Genomic DNA, 24,084 nt, shown 5'->3' on the forward strand with positions numbered 1-24,084 from the left:
ATTTATACCAAAGTTTGAGACAGTCTTGTGTATTCTTTCAGTTCTATGACTGGTTCTGGGTAGTTCTGCACTTTTGCTATTTTGATGCAAGCTGGTCCAAACGTGATCTTTGTCACAAATTTGAGGAGGAAAGCTGGGGGAGAAGGGAGTCTCCTCTGAGGAACATCCCCAAAACAAGAGCACAAAGACCAGGGCGGTTGAGGTAGAGTAGTGGGGGTAGCCTCCTGCAGAGAACAGTCGTTCATGGAAAACTCGCTAGCTTCAAAGGGACACTTTATCTCGTTGCTTAACACTCTTCAGTCTGTCCCACTGGAAAACATTAGAATGTTCTGTGGCGAAATTTACATTTCACATCTGCTGTCTGGGCTCCTGCCAGTCCTTCATCTCAGGTGCTATTAAAGTATAGCCGAATTCAAAATCGAACCCATTGTGGCCACTTCCACTTGTGTCATACACTCGCTTCATTCATAGTCTGCAAGTGAGGTACACGCTGACAATATCCAGGTTGCACATTTATGGGTGAAGGTCTGAATTGCAGGGTCCTGGAGGAATGATTTAAAACGCAGGCAGGGGTGTGGAATTCCTTTAGCCCGGTGCCCAGGACTTACTGTTTGGGGTCAAAGACACGAAGTTTTCATGTGTATTTTGTCCTTGGGACAAGTAGCCAAACCTCCTGCAGCACAAACCCTTTGGCTGCCAGATTACAGTACCACATTATGCATCAAGGAAGGGAATTGTCTGCAGTTAAGTTAATATTTGGGTCCATAAGCTAATGTTGTTCAAACTTGAATTTATGTTCATTAATGCAAAGCCTTTATTATTAGGGTGAGCGCTCTATGGAAATGTTGTAAGCTCAGACTGCCCTTCTGACAGTGGTTCCAGTATAAAACTGTATACACACATTTTTTAAGTTTAGCAGTATGAGGCTATGTATAATGCTCCCAGAATGCTCTCTGATTAGATGCAAATATTTTCAGAAGCTTGATAGCAAGATGGATGATTCTTTGGTTTTAAAAATAAAACGTTCACAAAAAAATGCAAATAGGAAAAAATAAAAAAATTCTCAACTATTATAAAATTTTAGGTACCATTTTTTTGCAGCATCATTTAGTAAAATGTGTTGATATATGATAGTATTTCCCAAAAATATTCATGATGGAAGATCAGTGTAACCAGCTGTTAGAACTGGGATTTCTGGTTGGCTGTGTTATGCATCCAGGCAGGGCAGGAACCTCCGCTCTAGTCAGGGTAAGCTAAGTATACACTAAAAGATAGACTGTACTCACCCTCTGGTAACTCTGCACAGAATAGACAGGCTTATCTAAAGAGGCAATGTGCAAAGTATTTGTACAACACTCACACACAGTAACACAATTAATACACCCCAAAAAGACTCCACAAAGGTTTAGAAAAGATAGATTATTATATTCTAAACAAAACAAGACCAAAACGACAAAAATCCAATGCAAAGAAGTTGTGTCCATGTTGATCCCACAGGTCGAGGAAGCGTCGATTCTTCTTCACCCATGGATGGCGATGCATCAGTTCCGAGGGTAAGAGCCGTACCCAGATGCGAGGGTTCCGTAGAGTGATGCGCCAAGTTTCTCCAGGCAGTCGAGGAATGCGTCCATCTGTCCGAGCTACTGCAACTGCGATGCCCAGTTCTGATGTACAAAAGAGGGTGGTGATAGACGGAGCATCAGAATCAATCAAACACTCACACCCAGTCAACAGATCTGGGTTTGATCCATCACCGTTCTTTAGCCCACTCTGCCACCCCAGTTCAGACATGGCCATATGCAAATCAGTCTGACCCTGTGCCTCATGGGAACAGCCCAGCCCGAACTGCCAAGCCATGCCTTTCCTGGATCGGAAACCAGCTTCCTAGGACCAGTTTCTGGCATTTCAGCCGTCTTCAGCCAGACTTGCTTGAATCCAGTGGCAAAGTGAGCAAGGGACTCACGTCTGAGCATACCCTGCCAACTTATGGCGAACAGTTCTGATGTGTCAGGCTCTCGAGGCGCCACGTTGGTTCTGAGAGCAAAGTGCCGATTTTACATAGGCAACCAGGTCGATATGCCAGCTCTGCTTCACGCAGACAGGAGATGTGTTGATGCTCATGTTGCAAGTCTCTGGGTCCACTTCCAGTGACCAGGCACAGGAGCAGGGATAGAGACTTTGATATCCCAGAGTCTCAAGCAACAGGAGACAAGTCAACGAGCCCTTTGAGTGCATTTGGAGAAAAGGCAGAGTCCAGATGTCCTTCTGCAAAGTCAGAGAGCAGCAGGCAGCAGGGCACCAAACAGAAAACCAGGCCTTCCAGATCAGCAGTCCAGTTGAGTCCTTTAAGCAGCACAGCAGTTCTTCTGGCAGAGCTTCAGTTACAAGTCCAGTAATGTCTGATTTTAGGGGGTCAGAGATCCAGTGCTTATATCCAAAAGTGCCTTTGAAGTAGGGATGACTTCATAGAGTAGTCTTTGAAGTGCACAAGTATTCTTATAATCCAGCCCTGTCTGCTCGGCTATCTATTTGGGGTGGGGGAGGTGGTTAATCAGCCTTTTGAGTGAGGACAGAACACTACCTTTTCAATTAAGTGTTAGCCCCTTCCTTCCATCCTGCCCAGGCAGGGACATCAGAATACAGATATATGTAGATGCTGTTGGACATGGCCCTTCTTAGGGGATTTCCCTAAAACATTTTGGGGGTTTTCTCGTAGTTTTTGCGGACTCTTTACGTGGCCCTTCTGGGCGCTTTCCCACTGTAATGCCAAGGGAAAGCGTGCACGCCCTTCCTACACATGCCAGGAAGGGGTGATTCCTTGATAGGTTTAGGTGTTGTACCTGTGAGTGCCCTGTAAAAAGGAACAGGGCATACCCAGGGCAGGTACAGCACGAACTAGTAGTGGGATGCAGCACCGACTGTGCCATCCACCAGTATAGCCTCTCAAGCATGTATCATGCTCAGGTTGGCTTTTCTCACTCAGGGCCAACCCTGCATGCACCTTTCACTATCATCAGAACACCCCTAGGGTAAGTCCTGAGGGGTGCAGCATGTGATAGGTGAGTGGCTGGGTAGGTATACATGCATGTTGTCTGCCCGAGTAGGAAAGGCCTCCATGTGGGTTTTCCCTACCTAGGGGGGGTCAGCTCTTTCCCTGGGACTCCTCTTGGGTTTTGTTGATTCTCTTGGTATGGCCCTAGGGCTCTGGGCACTTTCCCACTGTAAATGCAGCATGAATGTTTGCAAGCCCTTCCTACCTATGTTAGGAAGCGGTGCTGACATGGTGTTCCTAAACATAGGTCAGGTCTGCCATTGCAGGCCTGTGGGTGCACACACTTGCGCCAATGGTGTTTTTCAAATGTGTCAAGCCTGCCATTGCAGGTCTGTGTGTGCGCAATTGCACTTATGCTCAGGTTTGGCCTTTCTAAACCACTGACCCATCCTGAGGGTACCTTTCACTACCACTAGAGCACACCTATGGTACGTCTTAAGGGGTGAAGCAGGTGGTAGGTGAAAGGCAGCGGAGGTACACATGTGGGTTACCTGCCCAGGTAGTGAAGAATACCCATGTGTGTTTTCACTACCTTTGAGGTTTGATCTTTCCATAGGTTAACATGTGGGATTGAGTGAAATTACTTCAGGCTGAAATAGTAGATTGCAGTGGTGCAGCCTCATCTTGTTTCCTATCATTGGATTCACAATCACAAACCCTCTCCTGTGATAAAGGTGGTTTTGTCATTAAGAGCTTAGAAATGCCACCAATAGAAAGTGGGCATTTCTCTTCTCTAAAACTCTGTGTGCCAATAGTTTAACTCCAGTCCATACTGGAGGCTGGGGAGCACATCTGTGAACTCCCCAGCAACAGCTATAAACCTTGGGCATTGAACTGGAATGACAGGCCTCTGCTATTTGAGGGCCAGCTGGGTAGATAGGAGGAAGAGGTTTTGAACTTGGCTTCTGGGAGCCAGATCATTGCCCCACTAAAGATTAAGATCTGCATTCCATGGCCTCATGGCAGACAGGACTGGAATTGAAGGAACCCCTCTATACCACCCCCAACTTCAAAGGCACACTACAGTGTAACTACTGGTGATATACTTGAGCAGGGCAGAGATAGACCTGTGGGAATGTAGGACCGGAGAACCTGGAACTACGAGGTGCACACTGCCAGAGGAATCTGTTATACACAAGGAAGAGTACTGCCATTGACCATGTGCCCCTTCTAAATAGTGGCCGGCCTTGGCTGACTACCTGCTGCGATGTGGCACCCTGAAGCGTGCTCTCCAAGAGCTTGTTGGCTTACCCGCTGTTCTCTTGTGGAGGTCTCAGGGACATCAAAGACCTCCCACGAGGGACTCACACCATCTACCTATGACACCTGGAGATCAGTGCCCTCATAAGTGCCCACATTGTTTGCTGGATCCCACAAGGTAGTGTGGCATGAGCTTGAAACTAAGAACTGTGCTTGACAGGGTGTCTTTTCTTCCGAGAGGCCCCCCGCTTCATTCCCCCAGCATCGACTGTTCCTTTGGGGCCCTCAGTGCAGTGGACCAACTGTCTTCTCCTCACACGGCCCCCTGACGACATTGTGTTGCTATGTAAGATCGTCTGGAATGGGCCTGGGAAGTAACAGTGATTGACTGGGCAGAAGGTACGCTTCGGAGAGTGATCAGCCGTGGGTTAGGAGACTGTGTGACCCCCCTCCACGTGCTTTGGAGAACTGGGCTGGTGCCTGAAGACACATTGTGGAACCCTTTTTGAGTCACCGACTGTAGCCCTCAGCCAGCTTGTGCTCCGCATCCTGTGGCTGAACTTCCCGAATGGTGGCCAACCCCAATTTGATATCTGCCTTTTAATTTGTTCTGCTACCTACCCCCCACTTCCTTCCCGGGGAACCTTACTAAGTGTGTCTTCGGCCGCAAGCAGCCTAGTATCTGGGGGAGGACTGATATCTCCAACCTGTGGGCATAGGGTAGTCGGGGTGAGTTGGAGGGTGGAGAGAGGCTTGGACCACGGGGTCTGCAGTGTGCTGTCTATTGACCTGCCTGATATCGTTGGCACCACGTTACAGTGCTGTAGGCCACTGAGTGTGAGTGCATTTCGTACGAACCTGCCTGATATCGGTGGGTGGGTGTGTGTGTGTGTGTGTGTGTCTGTGTGTTTGTGTCTCAGTCACACTGCGGACCGGCCTGGCTTAACAGTTTGATTCCTTACCAACAGTTTACTACGTTTTACCCGTGCAGCCTCGGCCCACGGTGCTCCTTAAAAGTATTGTAATTCTTTGTATGTACATAATTCTGATATCCTTGTGATCTGGGGTGCGCCCCATAACTGTGTGATACTGAATTCTAATGATTGCATGGGTGGTTCTGGGTTTGACAGCTTTTTGCTCCGCATAAGGGTGCTGGAGGATAAAGTAGGATCTCCCCAGGTGTGCATACTACTGATGTCATTTTAGCACAGTTTGGCCTAGTACTGCTTCTTGTATTTCAAAGTGTGATTAATTCCCAGAGATACATTATGTTCATGTTGTGTTAATTTAGTTGTGTGTTGAATATAAACTTTGACATTCACTACTTGTGAAGTCTCTTTTGTGACGCTCGGTGTAATTTTTGTGTGTGAGTGCTGTGCCAATGCTTTACACATTGCCTCTGTGATAATCCTGACTGCTCAGTGTCAAGCTATCCAAGGGTGAGAGCAGGTTTTACAGCGAGTGCAATCACCTGCCCTTGATGGGAGTGGTAGGCTTTGCCTGGCTTCAGCCAACCAGAGAGTGCCAGTTCCAACAGGTAGGTACTCAAACACACCTAGTCTTCCTGTGTTTGTGGCTTTCTAGAGGGAATGCACAAAGTGTAGCTGTGACCCACCTCAGACGTGTATTGGACGCTGGCTGCAAAGCACACAGAACAGTAACTGCAGAGAAATGTCCGCTTTCTAAAAGTGGCATTTCTAAAACAGTAATGTTAAATCCAACTTTACCAGTAAGGAGGATTTATGATTACCGTTCCAAAGATATAAAACATGAACTGGCGACTCCTCTCTGATCAGGAATTACAGCTTAAACGTGTATTAAGGAACTCCCAATGTTATCCTACGAGAGGAGACGGCCTCAAAGTAGTGAAAAACAAATTTAGCAGTTTGTCACTACCAGAACATGCAAAACATAAAAGTACATTCCTACTTTTTACCTACACAGTACCCTGCGCTTAGGGCTACCTAGGGCCTACCTTAGGGGTGGCTTATGTGTAAGAAGTGGGAGTTTAAGACTTGGCAAGTAGTTTTAAATTCCAACTCGATGGGGCAGTAAACTGCACACACCGGCACTGCAGTGGCAGGCCTGAGATAGGCTTCAAAGGCCACTTCTGTGTGTGGTACAATCAGTGCTGCAAGCCCACGAGTAGAATTTAAGTTGCGGGCTCTGGGTATATGGTATACCACTTTAAAAGGGATTTACAGGTCAATTAAATATGCCAATCAGGTATACACCAATTGCACACATTATTATGGAAGGAGCACGTGCACTTTAGCACTGGTCAGCAGTGGTAAAGTGCTCAGAGTCCTAAGGCCAACAAAAAGATTCAGCAAAGCGTGGATGCAAAAAAAGCAAAATGTTTGGGGGGGAGGGGGTGGAGACCACCCTAAGAATGACAGGTCTAACACGAGTTCAACAAGATTATGAGAAACATAAAAATAAACCTGCATTGGCAAAGTCAGTATGTCTGAAAGTGGTGGTCGGCCTTTTTGTTTTGTCAATGTGTGTCTTGTTTTGGCATGGTTTTTGTAAAACCTCATTGGTGTGGAAGCTGCTGTGTCCTCACCATTATAACAAACATTGGCAAAAAGCAAAACATTTTTTTGGTCTCAGAAACCACACATTGCCACAGTAGTCCCTGGCACTGAACAAAACTAACTTTGTGTGCCGATATGCCCTTGTGAAAGAGCAGAATGCTGTCACTCACAGTGAAGCCAGACAATAGATGGGCAGAGAGAGAGACAGAATTTTAATATTCACAGAAGGTCTTTGTTAATGCCAGACCTAATTAGAGGTCCAATTATTAAAGAAAGTCTGAAAAGTGCACCTATGGTATATGTCCTTGCATTAGTGCAGATTTACGACTTTCATGAATTCACAAGAATTCAAAGAAGTCAGCTAAGAAATTGTACTTTTAGAAAATATTTGGCAACTGAATTTTAGCAGGAACAAATAGGCATGTGTAGATATGCTCATGTGAAAATCTGTTGAGCATTTGCAAGTTCACTTGCCCTCCAACCACTTTTTATCCAAACCATGGAAGAACTTTTACGTTTACCATTGTCAGGAGAAAATTTCCAACCTTTCTCAGTAAGGGAAACGATTAGTGAAGAGCTGGTGAAAACCCTTAGCACATGCACATTAGTAGGTTTGCACAGAATCAATAGGGCATCCCGACACTGGAACTATTGCTTACCACTACCGTCCTCCCCAGTATGTAGATCTGCAGAAAGGTGTCAAAATTAGGGAACTGCTAGTGTTCAAGCCCTGTCATAATCAGAGAGGGTATATCAGAGCTCTTATATAATGAGATTGATGTCATAATTTGTCGCCGTACTACCTGGCACGAAAGGGACAAGTGGACTTTGTTACAGAACAAGTAGATTTATGAAGTAACCCGCCCGATGGACAAGTATATATTTTATTAAATTCCACACTACTGACAGGAGATGCTGGTGCTGTACTTTCCCATGTAGGTGTTGAATAAAAAGGCCTGTGCTGCTATTATAATAATTTCACTCCCTCCACTGCCATGGACAGCCAGGTGTGGGGGTAGTAGTCACTGTTTTACAACTGAAGGTCTAGATGGTGTGCCCTCCAGCCAGAGATCCCTGCTCGGGGACTCGCTCCATGTCATGGAAAAATCTCAGCTCATACACATGATCTTTGTGTGCTGAGGCAGGAATTAAAAATATAATAGCTTGCTAAAGGGAACTTGAGACTCTCAGAGTCATGCAGTGGAACCTTCTCCATGCCAACAGCTCTGTCTTACTTTTATCCTTTCTTTGTTGCACAGTAATGATTTTCTGAAATGTGGCCATTTTTTAAACTTCTTTAAAAACCATTTTAATACTTCTATGACTTTGAAACATTAACTCACTTTATAGTGCCAGTGAAGTAATTTGTTCTCCATACCTAAAATCCCCAGTAGTTACCTTCCTAGATTTCAAGTGTTCCTTATAAATAATAGATCAATCAATCATGACTATTACCAAATAATAAGGCAATTTATAGAGTGCATGGTTACACCTTGCAGTGTGTCCCCGCGCTAGGGCCTAACCTAACAGGTATAAACAGGAACGCAGAAATACTGGAGAGGGAGGAAAACTAAGGCCAGTCTCCGAAGATTAAACAAGACATAGACATAAGTATATGTTGGAAAATCTTTTCAAATGGTTCAGCTCTCAGGTGGACTGGTAGGGCTAAAAGATCAGGCCCCTAACCTGGCCCTCAGCACCCCGGGAACCAGCACTACGTGGAGGCAGGTAGGGTTGCACCCTTGGGAGCAGATATTTGGGGTCCCTGCTATTAAGAATTTTGTGGCAGTAACACATGGCTTTGAAAGTGATTCTTTTGTCTACTGGGAGCCAGTGATGAGTAGCAAGGGCATAAGTAGTTCACGTCTTTCTAGGAAGATTCAGAACTAGGCGTGCTGTCCCATACTGTATCCTTTGGAGTTTCTTCGAGCTTCCTTTGGCTACTCCAAGGTATAAAACGTTGCAATAATCTATCTGAGAAGTTACCAAAGTGTGAACAATGGTTCTCCTTGCTGCTGTGGAGAGCAGGTCTAGAGTCTTTCTCAGGATTTTAAGGATCCCCAAGCATTTCCACGCAGCACTGCTTATCTGACTCTCAGAAGACAATTTGGAGTCAAACCGTACTCCCAGATTTTTGGTTTTGGGGTGGGGGGCTGGTAGTCTGGCTCAGGACATCAGGCCACCAAGCCGATGTCCAAATAGATGGGGATTTGCCGACAATCAGTACCTCAGTTTTATTAGCATTCAGCTTCAGACAGCTGTTAGCCATCCAAGGGGCCAGTTACTCCAGACATGATTTAAACTGCATCACAGCATGAACCCCAGCTTGAGAAAGTGTTACAATTAGCTGCGTATCGTCTGCGTATGACGCAATTTTCTCGTTGTGTCTTTTAACCATCTCGGCTAAGGGGCAGATGTATAAATTGAATAAAGTAGGGCTTAAAATAGATAATGGTTTTATCATAGACGGTCTTTGATTGACTTGAAAGCTGCGGAGTTAGAAAAAAAGAAGCTATTTATCGTAGCACAATGCCTCCGACGCGGCTTTGCACAAGCCTCTTTAAAAACTTTTACTAGTGGTCAAATTGTCTATTGCCGCATGTTGGTGGTGCAAGGGCACTCAGAGGCTTGATATGTGGTGTGTCTGAATTTGGTAAATATGGCAAAGGCGCTTCTTACAGTTCATATTAATGAAATAGAGCTCCAAACATGATTGAATACAATCCTTGCAGCCTTAAGCAAAGGTCCTAAATAATTGTATTTGTAAGATTGGTGCTTGTATTCACTTCATCATTCAAGCCCTTAGCAGATCCACAGTTGAAGACAGAGCTAGAAAACTGATAACATTAGCCAATTTTCCAAGTATAAATCCATTTCTAAATGTAATTGTTGCATTGCCTGATTTCTGCATTTATTTAAGTATGCACAAAAACTGAAATTTACCTTTAAAGTGTATCCTTCAAACCTTATATGTGCAGCGGGGGGAAGGGGGATATTGAAGGGGCAACAGCTGTAAATTTAAAGTTATGATTTATCACTCTTTGGACTTGGTGCGCACATATATAGTGGAGTGTTTTGAAGTGACTCCATCTCCCTAGTCTTATTTTAAACCATCATCATTTGCAAAGCATGGATGAGACTTCTTTTGAGCTTAGTAAATGGCTGGCTAGCGTTTGTGATTGAGTTTCAACTCCTGGGTAGCGATTTTGAGAAGACTTAGTCCAAGTTTACAGCTTTTACTAGCAGATGTGAGTTCTAGCCTCAACTTTCCCACTTTACCAGAATGGTAGAATTATTAATTTCCTTGGGTCCCATCTCTCTTAGCGGCCTAATGGAGATACGATAAGTAATCGTTTTTGTTTAGCTGGATATACAGAACTACCAAGTATGTTGTATTTAGTATTTTTTTTTTATTATTCTCTGTGCCATAGACACTATCCATTATGCTTTCCATGAAGGTGTACTTTAGGTCAGTGAGTCATACAGACTAGTTCCTTAATTTTGTTTGAAACTCTTCCTACAATTCTGACAATTACTTCATTGTATGTCACTTTTGCCTGTTTCAGGAAATTAGAGTCCAGACCGTTTGGCACGATCAAGGCTAACTTGCAGTTTTACTACATACCGGTCCTGGTCCCCCAGTCGGCTTCCCCCGCCAACAAGGTGAGCATTCATGGTGCCACAGGTATTGGAGATCTGTTCTGCAGGCGCCGCTTCCTTCTGCATGATGTAATGAAGCGGCCCCAGTCATAAAGCCTGATTGTACTGCACCGCACGGCAGTCCATTGATCACCCCTGGTGGGATTTTAATTTTTCCATTTCCTTCCCTCACTTTAATTCGTGATTCTTTCATAATTTTATTGTAATAATGATCTCTTGCAAGTATACAATAAAGACTATTCCACTGTTGCAGTAGTAAGAAGATTTGTATGCAGTAGGAGAACCCGCTCCAAGTTTCTGTGACACATGACTCTGTAGAAAGGGGCAAATTTTGAAAAAGTAGCATGCAATTTGTCTTCTTATGCCCTTTATGCATGCGTCGAGGTGTGTTATACCGAGCCGCTTTGGTATTGGATGAATAGTTGATGCAGTCCCAACTTTTCCCCTCCTTCTGTCATTACAGACCATGCCACTCCCACACAGACAGGACACCAACAGCATGTAATTTGTGCCGTTGGTTGCTACTTGCACTCATATTTGTGATCAGGGCTTTATTTGTCAATCCTCAAATTTTGTTCCAAAGCAATAAGAAAGAGAGTGAGAACAATGAGGATGAGAAAGATAGAAAAACAGCAGCAAAGGAGGAAAGAAGATCTGCAAGAAGGAATGAGACCGAAAGTGTAGCGCATTGGAAGAAAGAGGCAAGAAGTAGAATAAAGACTCCACAGCCTTGGTATGAGACAACCACAGCATTTGGCCTCTGTGCCAAGCTCCTAACAACAACCTTGAGCACCTTCACTTACTTTTACTTATTACAAATAAAGCACTGATCCCTGGTAGAAATGGCTTCAGACACGCAGTCATGAATTGGTTTCCGATCCAGCACCATTTCACCCCCAACATGGAAATTGGTATTGCCAGTGGTGGATCCAGTATCAGGAACACCAGATACCCCATCTGCTAAATGAAGCATGGGTGCGTAGCTGGTGAATATGAACGTCTTTTTGCTGCACTCCAGCGTGACTCCCACTGCCAGGATCACTGGCCTCCAGCATGAAAGTAGTGGAGTCAAGGTAGATCCCAATGTTGGTCATTTATGCCCAGAAAGCTACAGAAGACCAGAACCCTCCACCTCAGTCGCTGAGAGTGGAGACAGGAAAAGAGCGCATAAAGCTTGCACCCTGAGTGCCTGATGCATGATTAAAAGCGGAGAGGTCAAATTGCTGCCCGAGAACATTGAAGTCAAGAACACCAGTGAAAAAGAAAACAAAAATGCTTGCTGTGTGTCATGTGACAACATCCTGGACTAACAAGGTGGACAGAGAACCAGAGAGTCCACGTGCTGCAAGCTTTACCCCAGATGAGTAACTAATTCACGATCTGCTGAGGCATTGAAGGTCACAGTTGGGACTATTGACTACAAGGTCACAGTAATGAAGGGGAATTTGGAAGAACTCCAGGGGAGACTCCGCAAACAAGGTATACAGCTGCGAAACTTCGAACAGCGCCTGGGAAAAGTGGAGAGTATTGTCCTTGTCACTAAAAGCAATGGAAAGCTACAGCCATTTTAAAAAATGTGCTATCGTGATCTGACTGGAAGGGAGATTGAGGTATACATGGGCCTCACGCCTAAGAGTTCAGGGTTTCTTTGGAAGAAAAGGAAGACATAAAGATGTGGTAAGGCACTTTTTACCACCAAAGTGTTGGGGGTCGATGGCACAGCCCTGCTGGCCATAAGGCAATTTGTTATCTACAAGAGGTCTGAAGGGAAAAGGTTAGAAACAGTGGCTGGTTGACTTGAGGATTCCTCAAAGGAGACAGGAGGTTATACGCTCAGCCTCCAAAAATCAATGGATTTTCTGTAAGGAAATCTGAGTGACGATCTTCCTGGGCTTAAGCAGGACCATCTAAAACAAGAGCATAGAATTCCAAGTCGTAAAGAAAGAATTATTGGCAATGGGTTGCACAGCTTTCTTGTGACAACAAAACAAACAGCGTGCTACATGAGGAGAAAACCTAGACTTTTACAGGCTCACAGCATTGAGGGACTTTCTAGAGAGCCACAAATCTGTAACTGGGTTTGAAAAGAAGAAAGTGGGTCCAGAGAACATGTGAAGGGGAGCTATGTGTGGAAGTTGGATGTTTCAGCCAAATGCAGAGGATCATGCTAGATAGTGTGTTGTGTAAGTTCTTAATGCCATGATGTTGTCTCGTCTTCCTTCTCCTATCCCACTCACCCCCTTTATTTTCCATATGCTTCTTGAGATTGTTTTCCAGAGAGGGCTTGTTATTAGCAGATATTGATCTTTCGTGAAAAGATGTGCTATTGTAAGGCAAGAAAGGCTCCGAGTAGTCGGTACTGCTTGTGGAATGTATTACTGATGTTCTTTTTCTTTTGGCCTTTTACACAACAAAAGGTATTTAAACACAAATGAGGCACGGAACAAGGAGGAAGGTGGACCGGACTACTGGTATTTTGTGGCATACATCTCATTACCATCTTCCTCTAATTGAGGCCATTCGCCTCTCACTCATGGTCTCCCTGCTGCAGAAGGGCCAGGATAGCTCTGGTTAGACACAAAGATGTCCCTGAACTCTGGCTTCTCAGGGGAAAAATCTAGCTAGCAGTTGGTAGTGGAACCCCAGAGGAGGTGAACATACTGAGAGTTCAGTGATCACATCCTACATTTGTATCTTACATTTACAATTAGACTCCAGTCAACAGGTCTTGCCTTGCTTGAGAAACCGATCAGAAAGTTAATGGAATCAATGTGTTGCATTGCTTGATGGAGTGTGAGCTGTCTTGTGAATTGATGCAGTCATATCAGGGAGTAGGATAAGCATTCCTGTTGTGTTGGCTGCCAGAGAGTGACGCAGAGGAGGATAGAGGACTATACTGGAGTTGAACAAGGAGAAAGTGGTCTTGTGTCCTCATTGGAAAACAGGAGTGTGCATAATATTGCTATAATCCAAAAATACTTACAAATGGCAGTTAGAGTAATTAGAAAGTGATGTGGTGTGTTGATTGACAGCTCAAATGCAACAACGTAGAGGATTCCTAGATGCATTCTTTTTGTTGTAATTTACTTAAAATACATAAAAGACAACATTTTGAGATGTTGTTTACCTATTTCATTATATCACATCAATTATATTTGCCCTACTAAGGAGCGAGTTCACAACTGTGGAAAGAGCTCTGCAAACAAGTATTCATGAGACAGCAGTTGTCTTGCATTCTTCCAGTACGAGCCATAAAAGCCATATTGGGCTCAATGAGACCCTTATCATTCAACACTAAACACCATCTCGCTAGGCTCGTGCTGTACTGAGTGAACAGAGGGACATCCTTTCTTTGTTACACTTCTTACAGATACAGATGTGGAGGGAATTCATGAGGCATGTACAGTGAAACTCAGGGGTACCTTTCTAGTTTCAGTCCAGCTCAGAGGCTGTACAGGGTGGCAGCTGGTCACCCAGATCCAGGTCTGTAACATAATTAGCCTCTCAGTGCAGTAGGTTTAGTGCTGCAGTACAAGAAGTCAATGGTGTTCTGTGCCTTTACAAGAAGCGCCCAGAAGAGCATCACAACCCCACCCACTTCCTGCCGATCGATATAGCTAGCTAGCGGTGGAGGTTGCAGAGGGTAGTAGGTTGCCATCACATCTGTAGGACAAATAACTTGACAGCTGCTATTGGTGGCCCAGGTTTCAGCTTTGGATTACGACAGCTTTAAGGAACAGTTGGTGATCCTTCCACATGATGGCGCCGGGTCTGCTGGTTTTGATTTATAAGGCCACATTTGTGAAAGACCTTCAAAACTTCACGCAGTTGATGCCTTGTATTTTATGATCCTATGTGTTTTTCATGGGCAGAAAAAGCATTTATTACTCCTTTCCAATCCCCAATAACGTGCTTGCATTGTGTAGTTCAGAATCCGGTGTGACCGGGTTGGGCCAGCAATCCATTGTGTAAGCTTGACCCCACGCTCTCTCCTGAACTCATCTGTTCTGCCAGTAATTCATGTATCAGTTCTCAAAGATCCACACCTGGCCACAACCTCAAAAATCCCTCTTTTACGCTTTCCAGCTAAGGAAACTGTCACCATGACTAGTTCCATCCCTGTGCAAGGTTCCTCACACCAGGAAGATTGCCATATTTGCCTGTTGTACTAGTTTGAATCCAACATTCTGCATGGGAAGCAGTCTTGCAGAAACTTCTTAGGGAGATGGACATACAATTGTTGATTTTACCACCACCACCCCATCAAATAACGCACAACTCAAAATGGTTGGACCCTGTCTATAATTTAGTGAAATGTACGCTTCATAAAAAACAGTGGTGAGGAAAATAACCTCTATTGGGAAAAATATGAATTCCATTTTAAAGAAGCAAACATGTGATGCTCTAAATCTGTTTTGTACGTTAATATAGTTTCACCAAGAATGGTCATATGATGTGACCTTGGCATTGCTAGCTCATAACAAATAAATGGCAAAGGGAGGAGGTCAAGAAAGCAGCCCAGTGGACCACATAGGGTTTGTCTTTAGTGTTGAGGCACAGTCAGTTGTCTTCCTCTAGGTTGGCTCTCTTTTAGACACTTGCCTAATTGTACATTCTTGTTGCGATATCACATGTAGCTGTATGTCTGCTTTACTAGGTAATTGCCCAAGTCTGACTTGTAATTAGTAATGGTCATGGATCTCAAGGTGAGCTTTATTTACTGTGTGCATTTTTGATTCAGGAGGAGTTACTTGAATGCGACTTTTGTAAATGAGCTATACTAAGTATCCATGGTGTTATTTCTTCTCTCATGTAGGAAAACACTACAGCCAGTAAAGCAGAACTCTGTGAGCTGGCCCAGTATCTGGGCAGGGTTGATCCATGGTACGAAAGCAACATCAACCCTCTATGTGATATGATACCCAAACTTGCAAACATGGTAGGAGAGCCAATCATTTCTCATTTTCTTGCATTTGTTTGTTGCACGTTGACCAGTTCTTTGTCATTTGTGCCACCCACCTCACTCACCTCTTCATAATTGCATATTGTAACAGCATTAAACACACCACACCTATGGACAGTCACACTACACTATATTTTTTCTAGTTCACTCACTTGCTATGCTAATATTTCTGAGCCCCTACCCCCTTGCTTGATAAGGAATGTTTCTATCAGCTTTGCTTATGGAATTCTACTTTCCTATTTGGTATTACAAAGTTTCATGTACCACTGTGCTCTCATTGGAGTTTATTCAGAATGTTGTACACAAGATGAAAGTCCAACCGGCATGATGATGGAGAAGTTAGAATCTAGCTATTGAGAGGACTGCTCCTGTCGGATATTTGTCAATCACTACTCTAGCATGTCAATCAATCAAGTAGTATTTATAGAGAGCTGCTTATCACCCATAAGGGTATCCAGGCGCTTGCTGCAGGTTTCATTCGAAGAGCAATGTCTTTGAGCCCCTTCCTGAAGTCGGTCAACGAGGTGGAGATGCAGAGGTGGAGGGGGGGGGGGGGTTCCAGGCTTTGGTGGTGAGATTGTAGAAGGAGCGTTCTCCAGTGCGGCAGTGGCATGAGTGACTTCAGTTGTAGGCCCTTGCAACAATCCGATCTTCAAATCTTTTCTTCAGTGCCTGTAATTTGGCTCAGGCCTAAAGTTTTGTTTTAGTGCTTTCTTTAACCAGTTGTTTTAATTACTCTTACATCCTCTATCCCCTTTAGACCTGTGTATCCTGCCATTGAATGGTACTGGACCGAGAGTATAGCACATTGAAATGAAAGGAGCCAGAGCACTTACTGCTGGGTTGCACCTGCACAATCTCTGCATAGATCCTCTCCCTTTAAGCTTGTTTTCTTCACCTTCTGAAAATGGCATACCACTCTCCTCTGTTTTGAGCAGGATGTTAATTTCTATTGTATGTACTCCTGAGATACTTCGGATCGGTTGGAGGTGGGACACGGCTGGTGAAATTAGTTGCCTGCCTATTAATTCTCTGATATTTAAAAGCTAAGTTAGTCCTTGTATTTAATTTCAGCATTGAATGCGGGTTCTGAACCCAGATGTATCTTAAGCAGACACTGAGGATTACCCTAGTGTCTCTAGAATTTGCCAGAGACATTTGCTGAGGAGTCCTACCAGCCCCTACCTGGAACTGCTGTTGTTGCAAGTGCTATGGAGACCTGGCTGCTCAAGGCAACACCCAGCTGCTGACAGACTTTGGCCCTCAATCATCTTTGTGCTGCCTGTTCATTAGCCTAGATGATGGCTTACTGCTTGCAAGCTGGGGGTAAATTTACCCCTAGAGATTTTTTTCTACTGGGCTTGTTTCTTTTGGCCTCCTTGACATGGCTATCATGCCGGGGGGCACAGAGGCAAGCATTGAGGGATCTGAAACCATGAGCTGAGGATGGAAAAGGAGCACATTTTGGGCCTATTAGCCTTGATTCACTGTGGTACTTGAAACTGCTATGAAGTGTTTCAATGAAGTCCGGGTATATACTTCAGTGTCTTTACTGAAAGTTATATTGTCGGCATCTCTGATTTTATTAGTTCACTTTTAAGTAATAAAGTTACATACTTGTTGAAGTTTTAATATTAAATTTGAATGTAGTCGGGTAGTGCGGATAGGAAGATGGAAAATGTAATATTGTTTAGGTTTAATTATTACATTTTGTGTTAGTTTAGCTGTTAGGTAGTGGGTTTTGTTCAGCTTGGAATCAAGTCACATTAACTTTATTCCGGCCACTAGGGCCATAACATAATCAATAGCTAAAATCCAGTATAATCGAGTTAAAAGATCAAATTCATACCTAAAAAGGAGATTCATACCGAAAATTAGTATACAATAAGACAAATCATGATTGAGAGGGTGCCAGACGGTCACAGGCAACACCAGCAGAAGAAACAGTACATTGTGAAAGAGCAATTCAGGATCCAAGTGCAGCGTCTGCATTTGGTGCCCTTTTTACTTGCTGGGGGTCATTTGTGCAAGGTAGAGCAAGGGAACGACCAGAAGTGACTGCCCTAGCACTGTTGGTAAGAAAGAGCCTTCCTTCTTAACATCCACATAGCACTCAAATACTAAGCATGGGCGGTTAATTCCGCTCCGCCAGCAGAGTTTGCGGGAATTTAGAACTTTGCAAAAACTCCGCACTCGGAGCGGAGTTTACCGGTGCCAGTAGTGGAGGAGTGACTAGACGTGCCTCCCAAATGGTGGCTATCGGTGGTGGTGGTGCAGCCAGCCACCAGTGTCTCCTAGCCGCCCTGCCTTTGAGTCCTCTTCCTGGCTCTTGCTCACACACTCCCGCGGATAGAAGAAGGCCGCAGAACTGACTGAGGCTTGAGCCCTGAGCCCCCGCTGCTCCAGCTTGGAACTCGGAAGTCTGAATGCGCTCTGAGGTTCTTGCCTAGTTGGGGTTAGCTGCTGCACTAAACTAGCTGAGGCTCCCGCATTCCGACTTCCAAGCCAGAGCAGCGGGGGCTCAGGCTAAATACCTGTCAACCGCAGAGGCATATAGAGGCCGATAGTCTGATCTGAAGATTCGCAGAGCTGTTGAATGCCTGCGTGCTCCCAGTTACTTGAAGATGGGTGATCGTCAGAAGCAGCGAGGGTGTACATAGGCAGGGCATGCAAAGAAAACATGAGAAACGGTTTCTTTGGAATATTTACGCACTGGACAGACATAAGATTCCAAAGCCAACCATTTAGAAGTGCAATGTTTTAGTGGTAGTGCTCCCACTCTGAATTGGAAGTATAACATCCTGTCCATTGGCATAGTGATATAGTTCCAGAACAGCTCAAGGCAAGAAGAAGACTTGAAGTTGAGAAACTCTTGTGACTAGGTGGCACTGGCAGCTTTTCATTTATTGTTGGCCATTGTACCAAGCCAGACTGTTGCTTCAGGGACTCTTTAAAAGGAAAGTGGCCATCAGCAGGGTTTTCCCATAAATTCGGCATTTCATGGGAAAAGAGCATCCTTTTGATGTGCGAAAGCCTGGGAATGTTATTAAAGCAGCCTGCCTTGATAACATCCTGCAATGAGGCCGCGTAGTGGGCAAGCTCAGGAGTGGTCCAGGTTCTTCTAGAATACAGGAGAGGGTGCAACCTAGCTTTGCTGTCTAGCCTTTTCACACCCAGGTCCAGAGATAGGGGATATGAAGGGGCGCTGGGAGATAAAAGGGCAGGGTATGCTAATTGTGGTGTTATCACTGGATAACAAGACAATTGAAACATTTGAAATTGACATAAGACTTGAATGTAATCCATGTTAAATTTGACTTGCTTAGTGTCACGCTGGTGGTGAACACCAAGAGCATGAAGCAGTGTGTAGGCTGCTCCTGTCGAGGGGAGGATAAATAAAGACTGAGGGCCTGATTTTGATCTTGGCAGACGGGCTACTCCGTCACAGTGGTGACTGATATCCCATCTGCTGAAATATAAATCCCAATTATATCCTATAGGGTTTACATTTTGCGTGGATGGGATATCTGTCACCGTTGTGACGGAGTAAGTCATCCGCCAAGATCTAAATTGGGTCCTAAACTCTGACCAGTCCCAGGCCCAACCGCCCAAAAATGCTCCAATATTTAAAGCAAACAAATCCGGAGTAGCACTCCTAAAGTTATACATGACTCAAAAATTTTTTTTTTCAGTTAAGATAAATTCGGTAATCCAAAGTTACTACAGGAAAGACACAGAAGAGTCCAGAAGAACAAATCTGCATGTGACAAGTTATATATGTTGTGGAAACTTCATTCTTTATTTCTTTGCTTCAGCTTAAAAGCATGGACAAGGACACAGCCAACGCGTTTCATCCCATGACATGGGGACTTCTTCAAGACCGTTAAAAACATACAACATTCATAAGAGACAAAAAACTGTACTAAGACCCAATACAAATTGACAAGCACTGTATAAACATCATGCCAAACAATATATGTACAATATATACACAAAAATGGGACTAATGCTTCAAAAACATTGAGCAAGACATTCAGACAAATCACATAAAAATATGTAAATCCATTTCTAAAAAACATATCGGACCAAAACATTGCAGTGCAAGAGAAATACTTCACACTAAAATAATCCTATTAGTGGATACCCATTGATGAAGTCGCCTATCTTACGTGATGGGACAAAACGCTTTGGCTGTGTCCTTGTCCTTGCTTTTTAGCTGAGGACCCTAAACTATTGCTTTCCTTTGGTCAAAAAGATGGAATTGGAAAATCAGTGTTGGAAGAGCAACGTTAAAGTCTCTGGTTATCCTGAGAGTTGTGGGCAGGATGATCTTTGTGGATCTTTGCAGACAGAATTCCCAATACCTCAGAGTCTTCTACATGGTTCCATTGAAACTGAAAGAGTGGACTTGATTCCTAAACCCAAGTCTAACCTTGTTGGAAAAACCATGGTATATCATTATAAAGGTACTAAGGTTCCCTGTGAAAGGGAACGTTCTCCTTGTCTCAAAGGAAACGTATTAGTCATTGTGGGTCCCAGAGAGCAGGAAATGTAACGATTCATCAGGATTTCTGAAGAGATGATCTGATATAAGACAATTATTCAATTGGTTGGCCAGACAGAAGTGTGACTTATCTCTTGACGTACTCAGGGTTTTAAAATTATGATATTGTGCCTCCCATGACCACAGAGCAACGTGTTTGAAGACAAAGGAATGTGTTGCTGCACATACTTACTCTGGTGATTTTTGTGCCTTTACCATTTACAGATTAGTTACAGTTGAATTTGTTTTCTGTTGTTTCTTTTCCTCCCATTCTTTCTTCCCTTTTGAAACTTTTGCCCTTCAATTCCTCTACATATTTGTTGAGGAATAAAGTCTGTAGGGTAAGTATTAACCCAATTTCAGGAGGCTCACAAGTAAGTTATTTTTCACTCCAGGGTTGTTCTCAATGTCTCGCTTCGATCTTACTTAAGGATCATCCTAGGCCTTCCCACTCACAAGGTGCAGGAAGAATGTACTTCGTTCAGAATACAATCCAAATAAAGAGGGAGAAAAATATTGTCTTTAGAATCCATGGATGACTCTGTCTTTAACTCAGTATCTCCTTCTCTTAATGTTGTTTTTTTATTTATTTAGTGCCCTTATGTCCGCTTGTGGCTGCCTCCGAGCAATGTGAGAATCTGAAGAGGGATTAAGGCAGAGGGAGACGATGTGGTAGAACTAAATATGAGAAGCACAGTTGAAAGTGGCAAAGGTGGCTTTCATAGCATAGCCAGGGAGTGGGAAAACAAATTAACAGGGTTGGCATTGAATGAGGAAAGGAGAGGGCAGAAAAAGAGGAGAGATTGGGAGTAAAGGAGAGAAAAGGGCTGGACAAGGATAGACTCTTACCGTTCTCTATTCCTAACTGACACACTTACATGCAAGCCTGAGGGCAAGAAGGAGGGCCATTGGGCAGCCGGTTGCACACTCCCCATTGCCTTAAATGCATCGGCATGTAAAAGAGCAAGTGGCTCCCTCAAACTCTTAAGTGTGGTGGTGTGGACAAGGCGTGTAGCGCTCTAGGCCTGACAGGACACCCAGTTAACTCACCAGTTACCTTAGAGATAAGAGCTAATAATAAAAACTTGGAGAGAGTCAATGGCTGCTTTTCATGTAGGAGGCAGGAAGTTGAAAATAGCAGGGCTGATTGAAGTGACAGTTACTTTGTGTCACTGTCTCGAGAAATAGTTAGCCAGGACAGGAAGAGAGTGAGGTGTAGATTCGAGAAAGCAGGTTGGGAGTTGAAGACCGCTGTAGACCTTCAGGGCATGGACATCGATGTGAACAAAAATGGTCCCTGTAAATTAGAAAAGAGTGAGTGTTGCATGATCCTCCGTGTGAGTTAGCGCTCTGTTTGGACCTATACTAAGGGATGGCCTTCAAGAAAGAGTTTTGGGAAACTGAGATGAATTTAAGTAGTTCGATGTGGAGGTTAATTATCAGAGAATAGAGCGAATGCTCCGGAAAATGACTGTGACTCCCCTGTGCTAGTACAAATGGGTGCAATTTAGACCTTGAAACCAGTGTTATCTGTCCACTCTATGCTTTCATTTCTATTTTGAAGAAAAAAAGAGAAGATAGGTGGGCATGGAAAAAACAATGAGGAAGTATGTGAAGGGAATGGGGAATGTTTTCAATGAACAGAACAAAAGAAAGACAAAGTCACAGTTCGTGGCACCTCAAAAGCTTAGAATGAGCGCTGGAAGAGAAGTACTAATTCAGAGCGCGGGAAGAGTGCAGAAAGAAAAAATGGGCCTAAAGATGTACATGAGAAAATGAATCCGGGGAGCGTTTCCACAAATGTTTCGGTAGAGTGGACTGAGGAATGATACCAAGAGCGAGGGCAGGGGTATGTTTCATAACTAATTTGATCGGTTCCAAATAGAAATAGGAATCAAAGTAATATCTGCTCTTAGTTTGGTTCATTTTCCCAGTAAAAATTCATGTAAAGAAATACCTGTCTATAGACTTTTTCGCCTCGTGATAAGAATCCACCCATTAAAGTCTATTGGTTTCAATATATGCTTTTCACATAAGTCTGGCCTTCTGCCAATGTCTTCGTTTCCATATCCAACAGAGTCAGACTTGAGGCTTCTTGATTAATTTTTCACAATAAGCCAATCAGGCCTATTGTCTTTACAAATGGCTTGTCACCGTAGCCAACTCAGGCCTACTATGACGAGTGTAAGCTTTCCAACAAGGAAACAATCTGCCATGCAGTCATAAACTTACAAATATATTAAAAATCACATTGGCAAAACATATATCCATGGTCCATTGTAATAGAGATTAAGAAGCATTATCACAGCGAGAATATTCCACTCCCAGGGCTTGGCAGAAGGAGTGACCAACACCAACGCTGGAACCTACTATGTCAATCATTGAGCTTCCTTGTAACTAAGAGGCGACGAAATAACAATCCATCCTTGGAGGTCTATTGTCGTTATCACATGCTTTGCACGATAAATAAACCAGACCTACTTTGTCTTAACTTTTCTTTATAAAGATAGCAGACCTTTGGCACTGGACATAACTTTTCCCAGTGAACCAACCAGACTGCTAGTCTTTATCGTTAGCTTGTCAGGCCAATGATGAAGGCTACAATACTGAATGATGGTCATCGTCCTCTTGATGATCATGATCAACAACAGAGATTTATAGAGTGCACAGCTGCTCCAAGGAATGTCCCTGTACTAGTCCTCACAGATAAGCACTAACATCTGAGCAGAGAGTCCTGTTCTCACTCTCTTCTTAAAGATCTGTTCAGATCTTGCAAGACCGATATCAAAGGGAAGTTTATTCCAGGCAGAGGGACCCAGATAGGAAAAAGAACCACCACCTGACCTGGAGCAATAGATCGCTGATACCATAGTCAGAGGGCTGAAGCGTCCTGGTGGGACAGTAGAAGTGAATTCTGGTGGCAAGATATACCTACCTGATGTAAGAACTGGAGTCTTGATCCTCACTGGGAGCCAATGTAGAGAATGGAGGTACTCATCCACAATGTAAACATCAGGTATACTGTCATTAAATTACAGATCTATAGGACCTTACAGCCGGCAAAACAAAATACAGCCCTTCCTAAAAAGGCCTAAGAAGGAATATTACAGTGCAGATATACTACCCCAAGGGTGTATCAGGGGTAGTGACCGCACACAAAACATGCCTGTTACAGTAATCTAAGAGATTCCATGCAACAAAACACCACTTTGCAGGCTTTACCGCAGTGAAATAGCAATCCACCCTTAAATGGCTATTGGTTTAAACATACTCTTTTCACAATAAATATGTCTGGCCTACTGCCTTTGTCGTAACTTTAAATAGTAAGTTGTTCAGGCCTATAGCCCTGACCAGTCCTGTTGTGTTGACCATAAGCTTACCTACTAAACAGAAGTTTTCATGCAAACACTCTGTTCTAGTGGAAGCTCACATCTTTGACTTAATAGAGTCATGTAGTCAAAGATAGCAACATTTGGGAAGAGACAAAGCCCCACCCTCAGTAGTGTTGTGAAAGTTTTTCTGTTGCTCACATAAGGTCTGATGACAGGAGTGTTGTCAAGCTAGACCTAAAAATCCAATACCAACACCATGTCAGTAGAAATACACTACGTTTACCAAATCAAAAAAATGTACTCCAGGGCAGAGTCAAAGCCCCTCTCTTAGCAGTATTTCTGAAAACGTTTTCTATTGGTCTTGCAAGGTCAGGTGAAAGTTGTGCTAGTAAGCCAGACCTAAACAAGCATTGGCAATGGCAGCAGTTCCAGCTTTTAAATTAAAGTGCCCTTTCAGTCACTGATGCGTTAAAGCACACAATCAGTCATCAGACACGCACTTTGCCACTCACCCTTCCACTCTTGAATGTATTTGTTCACCTACTGGTTCACTGTTATATTCACCCACTTATTCAACCACATTAAAACACACGCACAAGCTCAACAATATGTGCATGACAAATTAAAAGAATGCAAGTAGAAGAAGAAAACTTGCTGCTGTCTAAACACTGAGGGAATATGCCTGCAATAGCAAGTAAAACTACACATAGCAGTGGGTGCCCAACTCCCAATGCATTGAGCATAGTTTGTCATTGTTTTAAAGTTCCAGCATGACCACCACGTTCAGCACCCACCTG

General features: G+C 43.8%; 1 protein-coding gene across 4 annotated transcripts in view; it reads left to right on the forward strand.

Annotated features, from left to right (window-relative positions):
• The window catches only part of PIK3R6 (phosphoinositide-3-kinase regulatory subunit 6), a 521,088-nt gene that overhangs the window by 363,890 nt on the left and 133,114 nt on the right, over nucleotides 1–24,084 (forward strand). For all 4 annotated transcript variants that reach the window (XM_085616834.1, XM_085616836.1, XM_085616835.1 and 1 more), the window contains 2 exons: nucleotides 10,356–10,452; nucleotides 15,266–15,388. In XM_085616834.1, coding sequence (XP_085472960.1) covers nucleotides 10,356–10,452; nucleotides 15,266–15,388 — 220 coding nt within the window. The remainder of the gene's footprint in view (nucleotides 1–10,355; nucleotides 10,453–15,265; nucleotides 15,389–24,084) is intronic.

Source organism: Triturus cristatus, chromosome 7 (assembly GCF_964204655.1).
Source record: "Triturus cristatus chromosome 7, aTriCri1.1, whole genome shotgun sequence".
Lineage (NCBI taxonomy): Eukaryota > Metazoa > Chordata > Amphibia > Caudata > Salamandridae > Triturus > Triturus cristatus.